The sequence below is a fragment of the Mustela putorius genome, unplaced genomic scaffold (genome assembly GCF_011764305.1).
Source record: "Mustela putorius furo isolate JIRA1106 unplaced genomic scaffold, ASM1176430v1.1 tig00000551_pilon_pilon_pilon, whole genome shotgun sequence".
Classification (NCBI taxonomy): domain Eukaryota; kingdom Metazoa; phylum Chordata; class Mammalia; order Carnivora; family Mustelidae; genus Mustela; species Mustela putorius.
In genome coordinates, this window is record NW_025421412.1 from 8838212 (window position 1) to 8862022 (window position 23811).

Sequence of the window (23811 nt, forward strand, 5' to 3'; positions counted from 1 at the left end):
TTGATTCCCCAGAATGTTTGTTTATCTTACCTTTATCAGTTTGGATATTTTAATTCTCAGGTAACAGGAAACCATGATTCAAACTGCCATTCTAAGAGAATTTATGGTATCATATGATAGGAAATCCTGAGGTAGACTAGGCTGTAGAACTGGTTGATAACGTGCTCAATAACTTCATTAAGGTCCTTTCTCTCCTTTTGCCTTTCTCAGTTTTAGTTTTATCTTGAGGTGAGTAGAAAGGTGGCCCCTAGAGTTTCAATATCAGAACTGCAATGTCCAGAGGAAGTAAGAGGTTATTTCTTCCTGTGTCTTTCTTAGAAGTGGGGCAACTTTTCCCACAAGTCTTCAAAAATCATTGCCTTATGCTAGGACTAGTTCATGCCCATTCCTAAACTAGTTACTTGGAAATAAGATTACTATTCAATTTAGCCTGATCATTGATGTAGAATAGATGGTGGAGAGTCCACTTTCATGATCATTATTCCAATCCAAAGTTGTGCTGAGAAGCACTACCCTAAAATGTAGGCCTTTCTCTCGATCAGAAATAAACAGCTATTAAAATAATCTGGATATATTTAAAGAAAACACTTATTTATGGTACTGGACCTTCTTCTGTTGTATCTAAATTTTCACAAGAATATTTTTATCCGTGTCAAAACTTTCAGAGAGCAGAAACAAACTGATATTCTTTATAAAATGATATGATCTTTTAAAAAAACATTTTACTTATTTGAGAGAGAGCATGAGAGAGCAAGTGCATGAGCAGGGGGAAGGAGAGAAGGAGAGGGAGAAGCAGACCCCCCACTGAGCAAGGAGCCCCATATGGGGCTTGATCCCAGGACCCAAAGATCATGACCTGAGTCAAAAGCAGATGCTTAATCAACTGAGCCACCCAGGTGCCCCTGTAAAAGGCTATAATCTTAACCTGCAACTTCTTTTTTTTTTTTTTTAATTTTTTTTTATTTATTTGGCAGAGATCACAAGTAGGTGGAGAGGCAGGCAGAGAGAGAGAGAGAGAGAGGAGGAAGTAAGCTCCCCGCCAAGCAGAGGGCCCGATGCAGGGCTCAATCCCAGGACTCTGAGATCATGACCTGAGCTGAAGGCAGAGGCTTAACCCACTGAGCCACCAGGTGCCCCTTAACCTGAAACTTTGACTCACTGTTGTCAAAATTAGACTTCGGATGGGTTTTTGAGATTTTAAAAAAATCCCTGATTCTCTGAGAAATGAAACTAATTTACTTCATTTTGTCAGTATTGATTTATGAATGAATGAAACTAGGTTATGAATTATTTTATAATGTGGATAATAGCTTTTCAATTTACCCTTCTGTTGAGCTATGTTTTCATATACTATATTGGGTTTCTGTAAATCTAGAGAGAGTTCTTATCTGAAATATGTCCTAAGTGACAACTCATTTACATACTGTTTTCTTATATTCAGAATTAAAGACTCTTCAGAAAGAACAATTTCTTCATCACTTACCTCTGAAGAAAATGAAGGTAACTTTGAAGATAGAGTTTCAACATCAAATGAAGTAATATGGTCAAGTACCAGTGGAAGTAAATATCAAGTAAGTCACTTTAGTGAAAGTCATATGATATCTTCAAATGGGACTAGTTCATCTTTGTCACTGTTTCATTCAGAAGTAAAGAAAATTTTTCCAAGCCATGGAGGGTATCCAGAAAATGAACATGAAACAATACAATTTTCATCCAAGAAATTATTTTCAATAATGAAAACCAACAAAAATAAAAATTTAGTATTTTCTTCTGACTTTAACTTTTCAAGAAGTTCTAGAATCACTGTAGAAAGTGAAGATATCGATGTGGCACCATGCCCTTCTGCCCACTTATTTCTTTCTAGGGACCAAGTCAGACTTCTGGAAGAAAATGTGAGAAATCAAATTGCTTTGAAATCTAAAACTACATTAGAGAATAAAATTACTTATCTGTACTCAAGACTTCAAGAATCCTTGATCCAGAATCAACGTTCTGTTAGAATGGGTATTTCTGCCCAACCACAAGATTCTTTTTCAGGACAGAATCCTCCTCAGAATCAAGAATTTTATGAAACCAGATTTACTAGTCAAGCCCAACAATTTGTTAACAACCAAGAATCAGTTAATAGCCAGCCTGATATCATGGCCAGATACTTTGCGCTACCTCAGGATTTGATAAGGAAGCCATTTTCCAGCAGCATGCAAGACTCCTCCCAGACCCAAGATATGGACAGAAACCAACATTTGGTGGACGTCTCATATTCTGTTGAGACTCAAGATTCAATCAAGGGCCAAGAGTCTGATAAACACTTCAGTGAGGCCCAGTATTCTGTTTGGCTTAAAGATTCAAACAAGATTAAATATTTAATGAAGGGGCAAAATGCTATTTTTAAGAATGCCAGATTTCTAGTTTTAACTCTAAGTCCAGATTCACTTGCAGAAGGGGTGCTACAGATGGAGAGTGTAAAGCCAGGGGGCCAGAAACAAATCGCTTCGTCAGAATTAAGTCAGTATTCTGTATATGGCTCGGGGCTTCTTCCACCTGTCCTTAAAAGGCAGAAAAATAGGAGAAAAGCATTACACAGTACGAGTAAACTTAGTCTCAAAGTTCCATCTCGAAAGTCAAAGAAAACACCAACTCCGTGGGTATTTCAAATGACAGTATGTCACACTTCAAAACCTAGCAAGTTAGGATGCACGCATAATGCTGAGGAGAAAGAATCACATCAAAGGAAAGGTCTATCAGACATGGCTTTGCATCTTACTTATGTTTCCAAGCTCATTCCTCCCTATGTTAAGAAGTATTCCAGAAAAAAACTAGTGAAAGTCATGCCAGGTGTAACAGGATGTGGACATTCTCTGTCAGCAGATGCAGAGAATGTTGATTACCTGGGGTCTCTTGAGAAAAGAGGATCCTCGGGCAGCACTAAAAATATAAAGCAGCATGACGGAGAAAATGAAGGACAAAAAAACATTTTACCAAAAATCCCACCTCAGCTAGAACCGTCTTTCATGGTCAGTACTTTTCAACTAAAATCACCGTGTTCTTCCTTGATAGAAACGACCTGGAAGAATAAAGAGCTTCTTAGCGACCCAATTATACGAGCAACGGAAATTGGTATTGCAGATTTTCATGCCCCCAATAGTAAAAAAACATCTGACCTGCATATTCCCAAGCAGGAGGCCCCTTTAAAAGAAGCTTTATCAGAACCTTGGCAAAAATGTGTCTCCTCTACGGAAGCGGAATCAAACAGGAGAATGAAAGCGCAGGAAGAACTAAAAAATACAGAGAATTCCCATCTTCCACTTTCAAGTGGAGAGAAGTTACCAACTAGTTCACCAGAAACGAAAAGGGACTTTCCACATGGAAACATACAAAAGCAAAAAGATTTTCTAGAAATTGTTCTGGAGACCTCAGAGGTTAATCTGCTCATTTCACTAGGAATCAAAGAGCATAAAAGCAGTGAACAATTAACAAGTGTAAAAACTCAAGAGAGTACAGAAGATGTAATTAGGAAGGAAAAGAAACCAGGAGTAACACTTCATATTACAGAATGTGATAACCTGAGTGAAAGCGAGGGACTGGAACATGACACGAGAGGCAACATAAAAAACATGCAAGGTAAAAGAATATCTGCTACACTTCACAGTGCCACTGACACTATCATTTCTGAACCATTCGATGTGGAAATGCACAGCAGATTAAAAGCCAAGATTGATACATCAACAACAGGGGTTAGTCATTCAATGGCAACGAAGAAATTACCAGATGAAAAGAAAGCCTGGGATGCAAAATACATTGGGAAGAGATGTGTATCTAAAAAGCCACAAGAACATGACAGAGAAGAACAACAACAACAAACTTGTCAAGAAGCATTTCCACAGCTGACACAAGATTTCAGCCTCAGCGTGCAACTGAAGCAGAAGCCCAAATATGTCAGATTTAAAATAAAACAGAGCAGTTCAGAAAGTAGAAAAATGCAAAATAAAGAGCAAGAGGTGCAACCACAAACTCTTCCTACAGGAACAATTCTGGGAACTAGTCCATGCCCCACGACGGGCCCAATTCAAGTTGAGGTTAAGCAAAGCAGACACAGACCTACAGGCAGAGGAACTGCAGATCCAGAGAATCCTCTTCCAGGGCTGGAGAACTCACGAGCTGGCAAAGTTTTGACTGAAACAACAGAATGTGGTGTCCCCTTTGATGGAAGTCCCAGGAGGATAACCGAGGATCATATTACAGAAGAAAAGGCAGACCTCCAACAAGTTTTACCTGCAGCTGCTCTGAGGTCCTTCATTATCCATATGCTTCCTTTCTCATATTTAAAAAGACAGCAAATCAGAAAAAAATTATCAGGTGCAAAAGGGGTACTCCGTCCCCAATCTGCAATTATGAAAGTAAAGAAGCCAACAAATTTACTGATGCCTAGTATTAGTAGGCATGGTACTGCAAGACTTAGGAAAAGATTGAGCGGCAGTTTTAAATCCTTAATTAAAGAGATGCTGAAAGACAAAATTGTGGCAGATGAGCTTGTCAATGTGACTTACCCTCACATGTCTGTTTTGCCTTGGATTAGAACACAAAGCAGATTAAATGCAGAGAATCTCAGTCAGACCCAGCTAAAACAAGAGAAATCAGAAGAGGAACGGATAGAAAAGTATTCAGATTCTATTAATAAAGGCAGTGGCTCCGGCAGCAGCACACTAGAAGTTAAATTGCAAGACGAAGTGAGAGGAGACAAAGCAGCTCCACGAGAAGCCGCCGTCCTGCACGAGAGCCGGGGCCTCCCATTGGACGCCAGTCCAGAGAAGGAATTCAAAACAGAGGAAGCAATACCTCCACCAGTTACATCCTTGGAAACACTTATGGAGTCTGTTTCCTCTCCCGTAAGAGATCTATTTCATGTTGAGAATATGAAGAAAAGCCTAATAACACAAGCCGACGTACAATGCTGTGCAGATTCTGAGACGCCTCGCCCAACATCAGAGACACCTCTCCTAACATCAGAAAAATCACTGGCTGAAGACCCTTCAAACCAAACCAGAGAAAGTGATGTTCTAGATTATGGAAGTGATACAAGGGAAATGGGTTACTTTTCTGCAGAAACAAATTCTGCAGAATTACCAAAAGATTTACCAACAACCTTTCCAGAGACTTTTAACTGCCACATGCCTATTGCAACTCATTCCAAAATAAATAAAAACAAAGTAAGATTCTCATACACAGAAAGTTCGGTGAAGTCTAGACCTGTAGATTCGAAGACTGTGAAGCCATCAATTTCACAAGTATTTAATAGCACAGGTCAGAGAAGGACACTGGACTCCAAATGTAAGGCAAAGTTGGAGAAGATCAACCAAGCTAATGGACTGCTATATGAATTTTTAAATACCCTTTACTCTCCCATGCAGAGCTTCTGTCCTACTCAGTTAGAGCAAGTGAGACCACGGTATGTTGATTTCTTTGACAAGAGCTATGCATTCCATAACCAAGAGGAAAAAGTGGAAGATGGAGAGGAAGCAGAGCCAAAAACTTTGCTAGAAGCAGCTTCACAGCATACCCAGTATCTCTGGCCCAATGCCTCTCAAGGGAAGGAGACCCACCTTGGTGAATCAGACTCAGCGCTGGACTGTTTAACGCAGGAGCTTCCTGTTAGTGAGCGAGGTGTGCAGCACCAAGCATGGTTTGCACAAACTGCACTGCATACTGGCCCCCAGATGGGTCCTAGAGAAGCTGAGGAACTCAAGAAAGTCAGCAAAACAGAAGATGACATAATAGTCCCTATGGGTCCAAAGATTCCACCTCCCAAAGCAGAGAACTCATCATCTGATGTACGGTTGAACACCATGACAAAGGGTGGCTTACCATATGGTGGAAACCCTGAGAGGGTACTAGATTCTTATTTTGTGGAAAACCATTCAGAGTTACCTAAAGATTTGCAAGTGACATGCCTGACTTCTTTTGATTCTATTGAGCCCTTTGTTTCTAAATCTGAAAGAAAGAAAAACACATTAGAATTAGGAAGGAAGCATATAGCAGCAAGTCACAGATACAGAACTATTAGGGGGAAAACGCCATCCGTTTTACATATGCTTAAAGGCACACAGAGCAAGGGACTGCGGTGCAATTTTAAAACAAAGATGAAAAATCCACAACAAAATAAAAACAGGGCAGATGCATCTCTCAATGTCATTCAGTCCAACATGCCTATTTTGTCCAACACCAAAATGAGTAGCAGGTTGAATGTAGAGACAGATATGCAGAGGATAGCAAGACTTGATTATATGCAGCCAATGCAAGACAAATTGCTAAATGGAAGGGAAGTGTGTTGCCCAGATCATATTGTGAGTACTTTAACTGACAGTGTGAGAGATGAGAAAGAGGAGGAAGGGAAACATGAAACTTTACCAGGTCCCGAGAGTAGCCGAGACTTTATATTCAGTGCATATCAGAAGAACTGTGACCTTGTCAAATCAGATGAGGAACTGAAACAACCGCGAAGTATAAATACTCAGGTACAACCACGAAAACATGGTTCACAAACTATTTTAGGTTCTGCTTCATGCCCCATATTGGATCAGTTTCAATTTGAAAAACTGGAGAGTTATGCTCGGTTTTTACCTCCAAAGTCAGGGGGAGCAAAGATGGATGAAAGCCTTTTTTCTACAAGAGAACACGACGTCCCGTCTGATGCGAATCATCCAAAGGAAGACACTGGTGGCATTGAAAAGAAAGACACGGTGACTTTGGATTCCCGCATTCCTGCTTTATCTACATTCAGACGAAAGAAAAATTTTAAAGAATACTCAGGCAGGAAAACTTCAGTGAATCTCAAATGTGGAATTTTAAAAGCAAAGAAACCGTCAGTTTCGTACATATTCAGTATGAAGGGTGGTGCTGGCCCAAACCACAGAAAAGAATTGGGCTATAGCTCTACAGCCAAAATGGAAGAGATGGCTCAAGGTGAAAAAGTGGTGGCTAAAATATATTCTTTCATGGATAGTACACTTGAGGTTAATATGTATAGCAAGACAGAAAGAGGAAAAGGTATGTTAGGAGAGAGAAGTCTCAGTTCTAAACAAGTAAAGCAAGTCATATCACCACAGGAAGAGGATATTACTTCAGATGACACTAAAGAGAACAGTCTTCAGGATGCAGAAGAAGAAAATGAACAGGAGCCATTAGAAGTAATTCTACAGCACAGCCAACACTTCAAATTCTGTTCTGGCCACAAGGAAGAACTTGGTTTTCATCAACCAGAAAACCAAGGAAGTGGGAAAATTCTGTTTGTCACTGAACAAGACATCTCACAACAAATGCTGCCTCCAGATTCAGTGCAGGGACAGAAGCCGAAGAAAAGCTACCAGACACAAAGTGGTGCAACATATACAGTAAGTTCACAGCTTCCTTTTCTAAAGTCAAAGAAATCACTAACTGATCAAGTTTTAATGGATCCTAAGTGTCCACTTAGGACAAGTGACCTAAGTGTTGGGAGCCATAAGGAGGAATTCTACAGTCATGATAAAGAGGAAAATGCAGAGTTTATAAAAGATCTACAAGCAAATGTCCTGGAGTCTTTGGTTATCTCCACACCTGGTCTATCTGACTCTAAACTGCAGAGAAAGACATTTACATGTAGAGCTTTAAAAAATAAAATTAGTCCCAGATGTGTGATTATGAAGGCAAAGAAGACACCAGTTTCACCAATATTTAATATCTCAGGGAGTGGTTGTCTAAAAAACCTACATCCAAAGACCCTGAAATCACAGATTATTGACTCGCTAATTCATATAAAATGCTCTGGGATCCTGGAAGATCTTATTGCAGAGAGAAGGAAAGGATTAGCACAAGAATTACCAGCAACAAGTCTGGAGTCTTGGGATTTATCCACACTTGCTTTACCTGCATTAAAAAGAAAGAGAAGCAATTTAAAGTACATAGACAAGGGAAATAAAATGAGTCTTGAATGGGTAACTTCAAAGACGAAGAAGGCAGCGGTTTCTCAGACACTCACTATCACAAAACGTGGCACACCCAGCCAGAGAAGGCAAGTCACATGCAACTTCAAAATCATGATGAAACAAGGGAAACCCACGGCAGACATGACCCTAAAAGCCACCTCCTCTCCTGTTCCTGTTTTACTTGATGTGAAAATGCATAACAGAATAAAAGCAGAGTCTGATGTGTCCTGGAAAATGAGATTCAGTCACAAACTGCAACAGCAAGAGGAATCACCAGATGGAGAGAGAGCCTGCTATGCTGACTCCAGTGATCGGCGGGGCCGCGCCTCCAATGTCACGACGGAGGTCAAAGACCCGTGTGAAGAGGCAGCCCCGTGGAGTTCTGAACACCCCAGCTTCATTGCTGGTAAAATGAAGGAGCTTTACGTTGTGAAGTCAGAACTAGAACTAAAGAACTCAGCAAAGATAAAAATCCCAGAACCACTTAACACAGCCCTGGAGCTGCAGCAACAAACATTTCTTACACAAAGTGTACTACAGTCTGTTTCTTGCTCTATTTTGAATTCACTTCCCTTTGAGAAGCAACCAAAAAGAACAAAAACACAAAAGGGCTTACAATATGCAGAGAGTCCAAAGATTTTATCTCCAGTGCTAGAGAAATCAGTTCCTAAATCTTTAACTGTTACAGCACAGAGTGACATCCCAGCTGAAAGAGGCCCTAGAAAGGAACTTGCTAGATCTCCAGAGGAAAAGATAAGGTTGCGAAAGGATTTACAAGGGAGAACCCTAAAGGGCTTTGATTTCTCCCTGCCAGCACCATCTGAATTTGAAGATGGGAGAAATGCAGCAGGAATCCCCAAGTCTAGAAATGAGAAGGCAAAAATGGCATCAATTTTAAAGACAATCAACATTGCTAGGTCTGGTGCTCTTAGCCACGGAAAGGAACAGGACGTCGCCTTGGAAAACACAGCCAAAGAAACACCTCAAAGTATGTCAGATCTATTTTTGAATACCTTCCCTTCACCTATATCCATTTCACCTGCCATCAAAACACATAAAAAAGTAAAAAAGAGAGACCTATTAAGAAATAAAAACAATATCATACAGCCAGAACAACATGAAGGGGAAAGACTCTGTCCCTATTCTTCTAATAAATGGAGCAGCTCAAGCAGCACATCAGAATCAAGATGGCAAAATAGAAAAGAAAGAGAGGGCGACAGAGTTTTATTTGAAGCAGGTCTACAATTCCTGTATAATACAGGAAGGAGAAAAGATCAAAATATGCTTCTTATGGAGCAGGACGTGCGGCAGCAAACACTGGTTTCAGAAAGTAAATTGGAAGCTACTTGTCCTCCTCCGATTCCATTTCAAACTGAGGAGCTGAGCAAGACTATCCCACCACGAGAAGACATACCAAATGGAACAGAGCAAAATATTCCATTTCCAAAATCAGGGAAAACAACATTTGACTACTTAGTTGATGAAACAGAGTCTAGTACTGTGTCTGACGGGAGCCCTGCAAGGAAGCTAGATGTTCATGTTGCAGTTTCCCTACAACCTGAAGAAGAAGAAGATGTCATAAAAACTCCAAAAGTTATGAAACAGAGAGTTGATCAAAATATCTTACCTACCAAATCAGAGAACACAGTACTTGGAGATCCAGGTGATAAAAGGTCTGGAAGGAAGAAAAGTGGTCCCATTGCCAAGAAACATAGAATGCTGCAGAGAGATTTACTAACAACATCCACAGTATCTCTTTTATTTGACTCCGAAAATCAAGAGAAGATATTAAAATTTCCAAGAAGAAAACATCGTAGGGGTCCCAAATGTGTAACCAGGAAGGCAAAGAAGCTTCTTTGTTCACAGATGCTTAATATCACTGAGGACGATAATCTCTACTGTAGGAAGGAACAGGACCACAACTTAAAATCTATAATAAACGACATGCAACAGAATAAAAGCACAACAAATGCATTTTTGTCTCCCATGCCTGTTTCAACTGATAACAAAATAGATATTGAAATGCATATCACATCAAAAGCAGCGGCGGGTCAACCAAGAGTAATACCATACAGCTGTACTTCTGCAGAGCTATGGAAATCAGCATGTGATGGGGAAGTGTGGAAGGCCAACTCAACTGATCTACAAAACAGATCAAGCAACACAATGAAAATGAATGTGCACCATGAAAAGGAAGAGGAAAATACCCCAAAAATATTATCGGAATCAGTTCCACACTATAAGCAACACTTCAGTTTCAGTGCCCATCATATGAAATATCCTGGTTCTTACCAATCAGAATCTGAACTGAATAATTTAGAAGTCAGAAGCACTTGGAATTGGTCTTGTGCAGCACAAAAAATGAGGCCAGAAAAACGCTTTAGAGGAACTATTTTGAAGCCCTTCTCTAGACACGTGATGAATTTTCAAGTTGAAAGAGTGAAAAAAAGTCTTCATACTCAAGAAGGAATTAAATGTATGGGAGGAGGAAAGACTCCATTTCCGAAAACAGGGAAATCAGAGACTGGTTCAACACAGTGTGTTCTCTGGGATGGAAATCCTAAGAGAAAATGCGATAGTTGTATTTTTGAGGAAAAGGCAAAGAATCAAAATGACTTAGTAAGAACAGTCTTAAAATATTCAGATTTTCCCAGCTTTGATTCGTATGAACCTAAAAGCCAGAGCTACAAATTAGAGTTTTCAGGCAAGAAAAGTATAATAAATCCCAAGCATGTAACTTTGAAGGCAAAGAAACAACCAGTTTCACAGTTGCTTAATATCACAGGATGTTTTATAGGAAGCCATAGAAGGATGAAGCGGTGCAAATTTCAGTACAAGATGAAAGTGAGGCATTGGTTTGAAGGTGTGGGCGAGGCATCATTCCTTGCTACTATGGGAACTAAGATTCCACCACCCAAGTCAGTGACTGATAAACACCCCTTCAAAGCAACAGCAAGGGGCACTCTGTATAACAAAACACTTCACAGAAATCTGCATGGTCGTATTACAGAGGAAAAGGTAGAGTTACAGGAAAATTCAGCCACAACTTTCCTGGAGCCTATAGATTTCTTTTCGCCAATTTTATCAGACCCTGAAAGCCAGATAAGCACAGTACAATTATTAGAAGAGGAAATCACATTGAACCCCAGACGTTTAACTCTGAAGGAAAAGGAGCCAGCAATTTCACAATTACTTAAAATCAGAGGGCGGTTTACCACAAAACGCAGGAAGAAACTTGGATCCAGTTTAAAAACCAAAATGCAACAGGTACATCAAGGTAAAAATGTGGCTGATACATTTCCAAATACCATGTACTTCACATCAGACCCCTCTGACATTGAAAGACAAAATAGATTCAAAATAGAGATGGACAGAGTATCAAGGTTTCGTCATGTACAACCCACACAAATGCAGTTGCCAGTTGAAGGGCTACTGATTTCACAACCACTTAATCCCACTGGTCATGCTGCTTTAAGCATTAATGAGCAACAGGAAAAGAAGAGAGACAGAAAGAGAGAGAAGACTGCATTAAATGTGGACCTAAAATTTGCATATGAGTCTATGCCTGTTTTATCACACATCACAATGGAGCAGTCACCTAGTACCTGGGGTATCTATGAAGACTCTTCTGAAAAGACACATGCCCTAAATAAAGCAGGTGCTAGTTCTGCTTATGCCTACACACCTATGTATCCTAAAATCATAAAACATAAAGCTAAGGCAAAAACAGCAGATGTGACCAGCATTGTGCATAGCAAACGGATGAGACTGAAGGCAAAGAAGCCACCTGTCTCCCAGCTGTTTCATACTATAGGTTGTGGAATCAGAAGAAACAAAAAGGAACCGAGACATGAAATGAAGAAACAGAAGGAGTCCCAGCAAGATAAAACCATAGCAGATTTGTTTCCGAACACTGTTTGTGATTCTGGATCTCTTTCATCTCAAATTAAACAATTTACAGAAGGAGAAAGGGAGAAAGACGGGCCAAGAAAGCCGATTTACCTTCTTCCACAGGTAGAGCTGGTGACGCCACTAAACAAAAGAAAAATGTCATCTTCACAGTCCACTGATATAAAGAGTACTATATCAAGAAATATCAAAACACTGAAACAGTGTATTAGAGAGCAAACAGAAAAGGGCCGAATCGTTTTACTCGACATTCTCCCAGAGTGTAGAGATCAGTTAGTGATTAGCCAAGAAGTGAAGAAGGAGCTTGACCACGTGAAAATAGGAGTAGCTTTGAACAGAGAAGTCCGCCGTGGTCTAGCTTCCCAGAAGAGGGAAATCAGTTACACTGGGTTAGACATCCCAAGAATCAGAACACGTACAGAATGTGAATTCCTTGTTGCACAGAGAGCACAGCACAAAGATGCAGACGTAGTCAAGCATTCAGTTTCAGTTCCAGCGGGGAGAAGAGTATCCAAGAAAACCAATGTCTCAGTAAATTCAAAAGGACGGAATATATTTCTTAAAGAGTTGGATGCTTCTCAACAGATGACTCGCAAGGAGAAAGAATTCTGGAAACAAGGAAGTATTTCACTGACAATTTGGGGATCTTTTGCCTTCCCCATTATGGAACCTCCTCATTTGAAAAACACAGGAAAGGTAGCTGAGGAAGATACGTCCACTAACAAAAGGACTATTTCACATCTATTGAGAAGAGAAGGCATAAAAGAAACCAATACCTCACGAGGTTCAAAAGGACAGAAGTTTCTTTGCACCAATCGGCTGGTCCGGCAAACTATGTCTGCAGTGCACAAAGGAGAGGGAAAACCAGATGGCATTCCTGAAAGTATTGTGGGTTCTGTGTCTCGTCCAAATAGAGAGCGTCTTCAGGTAACACAGGCAGTAAATACAAAGAAAGAAGACATAAGCACTCCTATAAGTTTACATGTAAATCCATGGAGAAAAGAGCAATCAAAGTTAATGGATATTCCATTAAGATTACATGGATGGAAAATGACTTTTTCTGAAAAACTGAGGGTGAAGCAATTCCATAGTTCTAACCAGAATAAAGAAAATATTCTGGAACCCGTTTCTTCTTGCCTATTGGATCAGCTCTATAATGGAAGGCTAAAGAAAAAAGTCTCAGCAAAAGGAATGAGTTCAAAAGTTTTGAGTTCAGTGGTAGACAAAGCATTGAATGAAGTAGAGACTCCAGTAGATCAACCTTCTATTAACTTGCATGACAGAAGAAGAAAGGAACATCAAAAAGAGAGTACGTGCAAGGTTCTCCAAACATCAGTTTCTCTTTCCCCGATGGATATACTTCAGATTAAGTTGCCATGTGTAAAAAAACCACTGAAGGCTCCAACATACCACACTGCAAATACAGAAGGGATTGGCTTGCATGTGGAGGGAAGCGAAGAGCATCCAGAATGTATACATCATACTTCTCCCAAGTCTGCGTCTCACTCTTCGAGGGATGTATTTCAGAGTAAGACACCATCTGAAGAGGAGGTATCAGAAGAAGTAGTTGGCACTGTGGATTACATTCCAAGCACAGAAAAAATTAGCTCACTCTTTACAGGAAAAGAGACCAAGGTGCAGACAGATGAATGTAAATCAGCTATAAAACTGTCAAGCTCGTGTACTTCCTTACCATCTCTGTCACATACTAATGTGGATTCGAGAATAAAAGTAGGGCAAGAGAATTCAGGAATACCAAGGAGCTGCCTTCCACCGCTAAAGCTCCAGGTATCACCAAGTGTCAGGAAGACTTCATTTGCAGAGTCCATTAATAGAGGTAGCTTAAGCAATGTAAGAGAATCAGAACATTTGCCACAGGGAAAAAAGGAAGATGGAAAAAATGTAGTATATGTGAAAGACATAATGGGCGTCCAATGTGTTGCTTTTAAAGGAAAGAAAACACCTTTTAAACACACACTGCATGGAAACGCACCACAGTGGAACAACAAAGAACAAGATACAAGCGACCTAGAGACAGTTCAGAGCAAACGCCATGCTTCCATTCCGCCTTCACCTCTTGTGGAATGGGACCCTGAAATAAAACAGGCGCTCTTGCGAGGGATCGCAAGATTTTGTCTTCCGTCACTGCCGCTCCAGAAATTATCAGATGCAGTGGGAATGTGCGAGGAGCCGGCTGGTGACATTTTAAGCAGCATAAGAAAGGCAAAATATGTGCCACAGAAAGGTAGAGGGGAAATGGCCTTGGAAGCAATCGGGCATCCCAAAAGAATAGTTTTGAAGGCAAAACAGAGTTCAGTTACACAGGAATTACAGTTGGACGTCAAAGAAAAAGTGAAAGAGATGCCGAAAGATAAAGATAAACAAGATGGGATTTGGAGCAAATCTTGTGTTTCCATCTCTATTCCTCCTGACTCAGAAGTGGACACAAGAATAGAAGGAGATGATGCCTTGCTAATAGAAGCAAGACCTTCTTTCCTACAAACAGAACTCCAGGAGTCCTCAGATGCAGGAACAAGAGCATACAAACAGGCTATTTATGGTGATACCTCAAACAGTGTAAAGGAAGCCAAGCAACAGGATATCATGCAGGAAGAAGAGGAGGGAGTAAAAATGATTAAAGTCATATTTTGGAGGAAAAAGAAATCAATTTTACAGGAAATCCAGCTGGACATCAAAGAGCAAGAAGAGAAGAGACAAAAAATTAAAGGTGAGCCAGATGTCCTTGTGACCGATACTAGCACTTGCATACCTGCTCCTTCTCATTTACAATTGGATACAAAAGTAAAAAAAGCAGACTATGTAACTGAAGTGACAAGATGCTCTCTTCCAGCACTGTCACGGCAGAAATCATCAGATGCAGTGAAAAAAGCAAATGAAAAGTCCACTGACGGTGATCTCACAAGTGATGTACAAGAAGCAAAAGAACACACGCCACAGAAAGAAGAGACTAAGGCAGAGAAATCAGCCAAGAGAGACCTGCGGCACCCAAAAGGGGAAGATGTAGAAAGGAACAAAGCACGAGTACAGGACGTCCCGTCGGATCTTAAAGAGCCCTTGAAAGAGGATCCAGAAAGCGAAGAGCAGGGGAAAGTGGGTGAAGGAGGTAAGTGTGAACAGGAAGTAGTTCTGCCCACGAGCTGGGCTTCTGAATCTCCGCTGACTCACCATGAACTGAACACAGGAATAGGAGGAGAAGAAGACAGGCAAGGGAGAACAAGATCTGCTGTTTCACGGCCCCAGCTACGGAAGTCATCTGATGCAGGGAACAGAGTGTATGCAGAGTCAGCTGGAGATGCTATTTCTAATGATGTCACAGTAGTACCAGAGTATGAGCCGCAGGAAGGAGAAGATAGAAGAAAAATAGTAAATATAAAACACATAATGTATCCCAAAGGCGCAACTTCCAAGGCAAGGGTATCACCACTTCCACCTGTACTCAACACCTCTGGGGGTTGTGACCGCCGAGTTTCAGAAGTACAGACAAGCATGAAAGAAAAATCAAGATACATACACGGAAGAAGTGAGCTAGATAAGGTTCTGACGAGACCTTCTCCGCCTCAGTTTAAATTAAACAAAGGTATAGAAGGCAAGGGAGAGAGACGAGTAACAAGACCCTTTCTCCCACCCTCATGGCACAGGGAATCATCACACGCAGAGAAACTGCAGTATACAGTACTACCTTTGAGTGCTATTTCCAACGATTCGAAAAGAGCAAAATACGTGACACAGAGAGAAGAGGATGAAGAGAAAACTTTTGAGAAAGACATCATGCATTCCAAGTGTATAGCTTTGAGGGCAAAGAAATCACCCCTTTCCCTTATACTCAAGACAAAGAAACTGCAGGTGAACATCAAAGAACAAGAGAAAGCGGGACAAGAAGATGACAAGCAAACCGTTGTGCTTCTGAGCGACATCCATCCTTTTCTCACTTCCTCAGCTCGTCTTAAGACGGACACAAAAGAGGGGGAACACGAGCCAGAAGTAATAAGAAATGATGCGTCCCATCTCGAGCTCCAAGAATCGTCGCCCCCAGGGCAAATAGCATCTGCAGAGTCCCCTGATGCCCTCGTGAAGAAGGGAGTACAGTGCCCACCACAGGCAGAAGGGGACAGAGCACAGACAGAAGCCAGGAATGACTCAGTGCAGCCGCAGGGCTCAGATTTGAAGACAAAGACATCACCACCTCCTCATGAATTCCGTGTCCCTGAGCGCAGTGCTTCGACCGAGAGAGAGGAGCCTCCGTGTATAAAGGAGAAAATAGAAGAGGAGCAGCAAAGAATGGGAGATCCCGACGCGGCTCTGACACGAGCTCCTCCCTCCACACCTTCTCCATCTTACCACAGCTTGGACACAAGAACCAAAGTCGACAAAGACTTGCTGGCAATGACAGGATTCTCTCCTCCACAACTGCTGTGCCCCAGGTCATGTGCAGGAGAAACCAGATATGCAGATTCCAGTGAAAGCACTAGATCATGTAATATAGTAATACAAGCATATCAACATGTGCCAAAAGCAGAGGTAAGGGACAGAGTAAAAATCAAAGGTGGGAAAGGTAGAAGATTCACCCGAATAATTACCTTGACCGCAGAGATGTTCCCATTTCCACATCCACCCCGTAGAAAGAGGCTACCTCTGAACATTAAAGAGCAAGGAAGAGAAGTGCCAGAAGACAAAAGTGAGCCAGAAACGGTTCTGAAGGAGACCTGTGCCTCCTTACCTTCTCCATCTTCTCCGAAATGGGACACAAGGATGAATGAAAAGGAAGACACGCTAAGAGTAACACAGTCCTGTTTTCCACCACCAAAGATTCGAGATCCATTCAGTTCAGGCAAAAAGCCATATACTAAGTCATTTGATGTTTGTGGGTTAAAAGAGAAGGACAGACTCAAAACAGATTCTGAAAACAAAGTGGTCCCAACACCTATGGCTACGAGGGTAAAGGAATTACCACTTTCACCTGCACTTGATGCCAAAAAACTGCCGTGGAAATTTAAAAAGCAAGAGAGCAAGGTGCAGAAAGATGAAGAGGACCTCGCTACGCATCTGGAGGACATTTGTGCTTCTTTACTTACTCTGCCATACCTGAAATTTGGCTCAAGGCAAGGAGAGGGGTACATGGTGAGAATTACAAAACTGCCTCTCCCCCACCTACCGTGCAGGGAATCACAAGATGCAGTGAAAACAGCATATGCAGAAACAACTGAGGGAGAACTTTCAAATGCTGTAGAAAAATGGAAAAAACACGCATTACAGAAAGAAGTGAGGGATAGAGAGAAAAGCGTGGATATGGATAGTAGCGTGGATCCCAACGATAGGTATTTAAAAGCAAAGAAATTGCCTAATTTACTTAGATACAATCTAAGTGACCTTCGATGGAAAACCAAAAGGCAAGAGGGAATGGCTCAGGAAGGTGGGCGTGCGCCCGGTGCGGCGAGGCTGACCAAGACTTGTCCTGGGCGAGCTGCTCTCCTTCCCTTCAGCGCGCGCCCCGGAGAGGAGGAAAGGCCGCCCGCACCCGCCGCGCGCTCTTTGTCCTCAGGCAGCTCCCGGGAATCCTCCGATTCTCAGGACAGGGAGTGCGCCGAGCCCATTACCGGTGATATTTTGATCCGTCCACGAAAAGGAGAGCATCATGTGCCCCAGAGAGAGGAAAAGGAGGAAGCAGATAGAGTCAACCTCGGGTTTCCCAAACATCCAGAAAAGAGGATGCAGGAAAGCGAAGATGAAGCAGGTGTGGCGGTGTCCGGCTCTTCCTCGTCTTTATCATCTGTCCCTCACCTGCAGCTGGATAAGGACATCCAGGTAGGTGAGGAACTGCCGGGACCTGCAAGGTCTGTTGCGGAGAGAGAATCAAATACCAGGGAAGTAGTACATACAGAAGCAGTCCGTGGTGACGGCACTCCAGACAGTGAAAACGAGAAACAGCGTGTGCCTCGGGAAGAGGAGCAGGACAGAGAAAAAACAACAGATAGGAGAAATAGGACACAGATCACAGATATAAGTGTGAAGTCCAGGAAATCACCTCCTTCCCTTAGGCTCCACAGAACAGAGCTGCATCTGGACCTTGGAGGGCACGAACAAAAGAAACAGGAATGTGCAGGTAAACCAGCCTGGACACTGCGAAGAAAAATTTATGTTTCCAAACCTCCAGCTGAACTCACACAGGATAAAGGTATACAAGTAGATGAAGGTAGGCTTAGGATTCAAAGACCCTCTCTAATTCCACAAATGCTTTCAGCAGCATCAGAGAGAAAGAGGAGAGCAGACACAGGGGCAATTTGTGCTGTGAGGGAGAGAGAAAACAAACAAGTGTCACAGAAAGAAAATAGGCGTGAAGTGAAAACAGTAGATGTGACGATCAGGATGCATCGCAGGGAGGCCCGGCTCTCGTCGATTTCGCACGTCTTTCACACGAAGGAGTTTGTGTTGAATATTAAGGAGCTAAAGGAAAATGTGTGCAGAGGTAAAGATGAGCTACCTGTGCTTTTGACAAGGACCTTTTTTTCTGTTCCATCAGCCCCTCCCCTGTCTCTAGATTCAGAGAGCAAAATAGACAAAGATGTGCCAGGATTTACAGGATCCTCTCCTGCACAGCGAAATCTCCAGGAATCCTCAGGTATCCAGAAAACAGGAGTGACGGAGGTAGTTGCTGGTGATGGGGAAATTGTTAAAAAAGCAGAACACTCCGTACCCCAGGAAGAGGCAGTGCACCAGTGGGCCTCAAACTTCCTGATCAGTGTACAGAGAAGGAATGATCCTCCCCGAGTCAAATCCGAAGGAGATTTGAGTCAGTTAGTTTTAAATTCACAGCATGAGGATGTTTATTTAACAGGATTTGGTACCAGAAGTGGGAAAAGGCTGGAGTATTTCTTTACAGGGCAAGAGGTGCAGCCAGAAAAATACAAAACAGAAACTTTCACTACATTTCTTTCCTACCCCACCGGGGAGCCCACTAAAATTGGAAATCTGAAGAAACAAACTGAAATAATGAATAACTTAAACCATAAAATGAGTCCTAAGGTTTTAGTTTCACCACCAAGGAAAATATCCAAGGAAATACATCTTACATTTGGTGCCCCTGTAAGTGCAAAAGGATTTTCTGTTTCAGAGCAAGTTGCCCACCAGCAAAAAACTTTATCAAAAGCATCTCCAGGATCTGCAGATTCATATAAATTGGATAAGCCAGAGAGCGATGTACACAATAATGATAAAGGGAGCAGAATGCTCTCTCCCAGAGTCTCAGCCGCACAGACAAAGGGATCACCTGAGAAGTCGAGAATCACAGCGACAGATGCCTCCCCAGGTATAGAGAAACAAGAGATTGTTGTGAAAAAGCAAGTGGTGCTACAGTCGGAGAGTGGACATAAGACCTGGCTGGACTCCAGCTTTTCTCTTAAGTTCCCATTTCGAAATGGAAGGCAGAAGGCACCATTGGAAACAGATGTATGCAGTGAAACTACAGTGTATCCTAGAATACAAATACTCCCAGGAATACACGTGGATATTACCGTGTTTGATACCATAGGAGGGAAAAGAGAGCAGGGATTGCCAGGTCCAGAACAAGAGGAATGTATTCTAGACTCACTCCAGGAGTCTCTTTCTTCCCACTGGACTTTTCCACTTCAGTCTGGAGACCTGGAGGGAAAAAATAAGACGGACACAAGCATTACTATAAATCTGGAGCAAAAAACATTAGAAGTGGAAGAAGGGGGATTAAAAATAGACAGAAAAATAGCTATCCGCCTGGCAGTGGACAAAACAGAAATGCATAAACACACCGTGGTCAAGCTGGAGGAGAACAAGAAAAGGGACACAAGCAATACCGTAAACCTGAACATTCCATCTCTAAAGGCACAGAAATCTCAAATTAACACTCAGGTGATAACTCATGTAGAAAACACCTGCCCAATCAGGCAAAAACATAAAAAGGAGCTAGAAGTCTCAGGTGCAAAACAAAATATTCAGCCACAGAAATTGTTTCAAAAACATGTTCTGGATTCATTTTATGCCTATATTCCTCTTTCTCTCAAATTTAAAGGCTGGAAAGGCAGATTGACAGTAGCAGATTTGAAAAGAGAATTGAGCCCCAAATATTTAACCATGAAAATCCCAAATCATCCAATTTCACAGATTCTTCACAACATGGGACATGGCACTCCAAGCAATAGAAAGAAATTAGAGTATGACTTGAAGAAACCAAAGAAAATAGTTTTGCAGAGTGAAGATGCCTCAGGAATATTTATAAGAAATCTTTCTATTTCTGCAATGAGTTCATCTCAGACAGAAGAAATAGTAGACTCTGAAACAAATCGAGGAAGAAAAAAGATACTCTGTCTCTCTGAATTCCAGCACAAATCACCAAACACTCAGGGGAACAGCTCAAGCACTGTAAAAGAAGGGGACCAGCATTTTATAAACACAGCTGCACAGGATTCCCGGCCCTTTGTGGTGGAGGGGCAGCGCAAGCAGAAACTCCCCAGTGTCAAAACAGAAGCAAATCTCCGCAGCAAAACAAAAAAAAAGATTTTCCTTCCACAAACAAAAGGAAAAAGGGTTGTTCCAGGGCATGATAGTTCAAGGACCATGAAAGAACCTGACGCGCTTATGACTGAAGATGAAGAAAAGGCACCAAAGCCCATTCTAACACCAACAGAGGGTCTACTCATGTCTGACCATCTGAAGGACAATGCGGACGCCCACATGGAGAGTACCCTAATTATGGTTATTTCCCCTCCAGGTCTAGAAGTACCACAACATGGGATTCACCCATTCAGAACCATGGAGAGTGGCTCACCCCCTCAACAGGCGGGTCAGAGCAAACCCATCCAGGACGCAACCACACAAAAGGTCCAGCAACAAAAAACTTTTCCAGGAATTGGGCCTATGGCATCCCAAGTTAAAAGTAATGAAATAGAAGGAGTGGCACATAGTATAAGTACAGAAAGTTTACTTCCTCTTTATGAAGCAATTAAGAGTGTCTTTGAATCCCAGATAAAAATTATCCATGACAAAATTTGTGAAGATATACTGAAAAAGGTAAAAGCCCCAAAACCCGATGATTGGAAGTCACCGCCATGTGCAGGGAGCCCAGACACAACATCCACAATGATACCTCCCAAAGTGCAGCCAAAGCCCATTTTAAAACGTTTTACTCCCAAAGAAAACAATAAGCTCATTCATCATTTTGAGTCAAAATCATTTGAAATAAAACTGAATCTGATGCCAGAGATGGCAAAACAATCCTTCCAAAAGCTTAACTTTTATCTAAAACAGTCTGTTTCAGAAGATAACCATTGGAGGCTATATCCAAGACCTAAAAACATGTGCTTTGTGTCTCTAGAAGGGATTGATAGTATAAAACTTAACTTAAAACAGAAATACACCAAGGATTCACTGCCTGTCAGGGGAATGAAGACATTGATTGTCAGTGTTTCAAGAGACAGCAAAGAGATCATTACAAAGCTGAAGAGTATCAGTAAGCTAGAAAGTAGAGCGTCTTCAGTGACTTCCGCTAAGCAGATGCCATTGCCTCATATTCTTCAGAACTACTCAGTAGAAGAAGAAGACAAGCTGTGCATACACTTTTCTATGAAAACACTGGAGATTCAAATGAAAGCCTTTCCCAGAATTGTAAGAGAATCTTATGCAATGGCCAGGGCTCAGAATATAAGGAAGCCTTTATCTAAATGTATTCATTCTGGTTTCAAGGTACCAAAACGAAAAAACAGAATTTTGTTACTTTTTGAGGAAAAGTCTCTTCATCAAATAGATCTTGATTTACAATATAAATACCTTCGTTTTCTCCTGGGGCTTCCGGTCAGACATATATTCCCAAAACCAGCTGCACTTCCCAAACATACTCTTAAGTTAAACACGGTAGCAATATGTGAAAATAGAGGTAACAGGGGAGAAAGTGATGGTGGTCTCTGCATTGATAAAGAACTGTTAGAACAGCATATCACTTTCAAGAAGCAAAGTCCTCATGAAAACTCAAAATTGAGAAAATTCCTGGAGCCACCGCTTGTGTGTGCTCCTGACCCCAATCAACAAGGCACAGTGGCGAGAGACACTACAGCTCTTCCAGAGTTAAAATCTCACAGGACTCTGGAAAAAGATAAACAATGTCATGTATGGTTTCAAGAAACAGATACATCCAAATCTTTTGATTCAAAGACTCAGGAAAGCACTCCCAGTTTAGTTGATTCCCGTTCAACTCAGATTTCTGAAGATTTTACCCAGAGTCAGACAAATATTGAGAGGTCAGCCAAATCGGAGGAATTCTTAGCTCTTGAAGCACGTGAGAGTGAAGAATGTATGTTTTTAGAAGCCAACCCTTATCTAAGTCAGGAATCACGAAGCATTCTATTTGAATTACAGAAAGGCATTCCTTTGGAAAATCTGTACAAGACGAAAAAAAGGAAAACTAATTTGAAACCATTGTGCAGGGAAGATTTGGGTTCCCAACATGTAAGAGGCTGTAGAAGACACTCCTCAGTCGTCACACCTTCCTATGAATCCCACAAAAGCAGGAAATACAGGTTGTCCTCTAAAATGCCATCTCCTGACTGGTTGTGCCATGGTTCCTTAAATGCTGTAGAAGTTCCGTCTAGATCATCTTCTGCTCCATTCAGTGGAGAGAAGGCTTCATGGACTGCAAGGGGCAGAACCAACCATTCTTTAGCTCCCTTAACGGAATCAAATATCGAATTACATCTTGCAAAAGGCCAAGGCAGACCTCACAGACATATGGAAAGCAAAGAAGGAAAGAAGGCCAAAATTGATTTATTTAGAAAGAACAACGTTCATTGGGACTGTGATTACAGTTATACACGGAATAAAGAGAAATGCACGAGAAAGAAGAAAGTCCGTAATTATGAGTCAGAAAGACCAAATTACTGCCCAAGCAAACCTAAGTTACCATCAAAGCTTCCTCAAGAGGATATCAACTTTCATTTTGAAAGAAGACAAAACCAGCCATTTTTTTATGCCTGTATACCAGCAGACTCACTGGAGATTGTGCCCCAAACCATTCGCTGGACTATTCCCCCAAGAACTTTAAGGAAAACAAACTTCAGAGCTCCTCTGGTGGCAAAGCTTTCAAGCTCTTTCAATATATGGACTTCACCCAAAAAGATTTTGGAGTCCCTCCTGGAGTCCTTCAGTCCAGTTCGTCCAAAATGATATTAGCACATCTAGATTCATCTGAAGTGGAAAACTGGTTGCTATTGTGTTATTCTGTGAAAAATAAAACCGCATAAAGTCAAATGGTTTCCTCATGAACTGTTTTCTAAACTGGTATATTTTATTTCTGCAGTAAATTTGCACAATTTTTCTGGAGGACAGGTTGGAAGAGCAGATGACTTTGGGCTTGATCCCACCATGCGGTGGGATCTCCTTTTAGTTTAAGCTGCCTCCTCGTGGTCCCCCAGGAGAGGGGCGGGGACGAAGAAGCTCTCTTTCCATCCCACATGATGCCTGAGGGTGCGTCTGAAGAAAGGGACCCTGTCAATGAGATTGAGAGAGAGTGACCAGAAAGTTGGGAGGGCATAGAAACCAAAGGGAGAGAGTTTTAAACAACAGTGAGGGTTCGACAATGTGAAAGGTTACAAAATACAGGTCTAAGTCTTGGTTTTGAGGGGCCGTATTCCTGTGATGATTTTGTCCTCCTCTTGGACCTGAGCGGCAGCTCATTGGCCTGCACCTGATCACCGTCTGCCACCACTGGGCCACCTGGTCATTTCAGGACCTCAGTCCAGAGCACCTGCCGCTGTGCAGGAACGTCCTCTGAAGGGCAAAAAGTCATCCCGCAGAACTACCAGGGGAAGGGAGACTGCCTCCCAGTGCACCTGCACGACCTGTCTGCCCATGGCCACCTGCCCATGTATTTCCCTGCCCTGGGCTTCAGGGCCCCTGGCTCGGGGGT

General features: G+C 41.9%; 1 protein-coding gene across 1 annotated transcript in view; it reads left to right on the forward strand.

Annotated features, from left to right (window-relative positions):
- Positions 1-23153, forward strand: part of CCDC168 (coiled-coil domain containing 168) — a 29391-nt gene extending 6238 nt beyond the window's left edge. The window contains exon 4 of the mRNA XM_045081340.1: positions 1442-23153. Within this exon, the coding sequence (XP_044937275.1) occupies positions 1442-23069 (21628 nt within the window). The 3' untranslated portion in view covers positions 23070-23153. The remainder of the gene's footprint in view (positions 1-1441) is intronic.
- Positions 23154-23811: the final 658 nt, after the last annotated feature.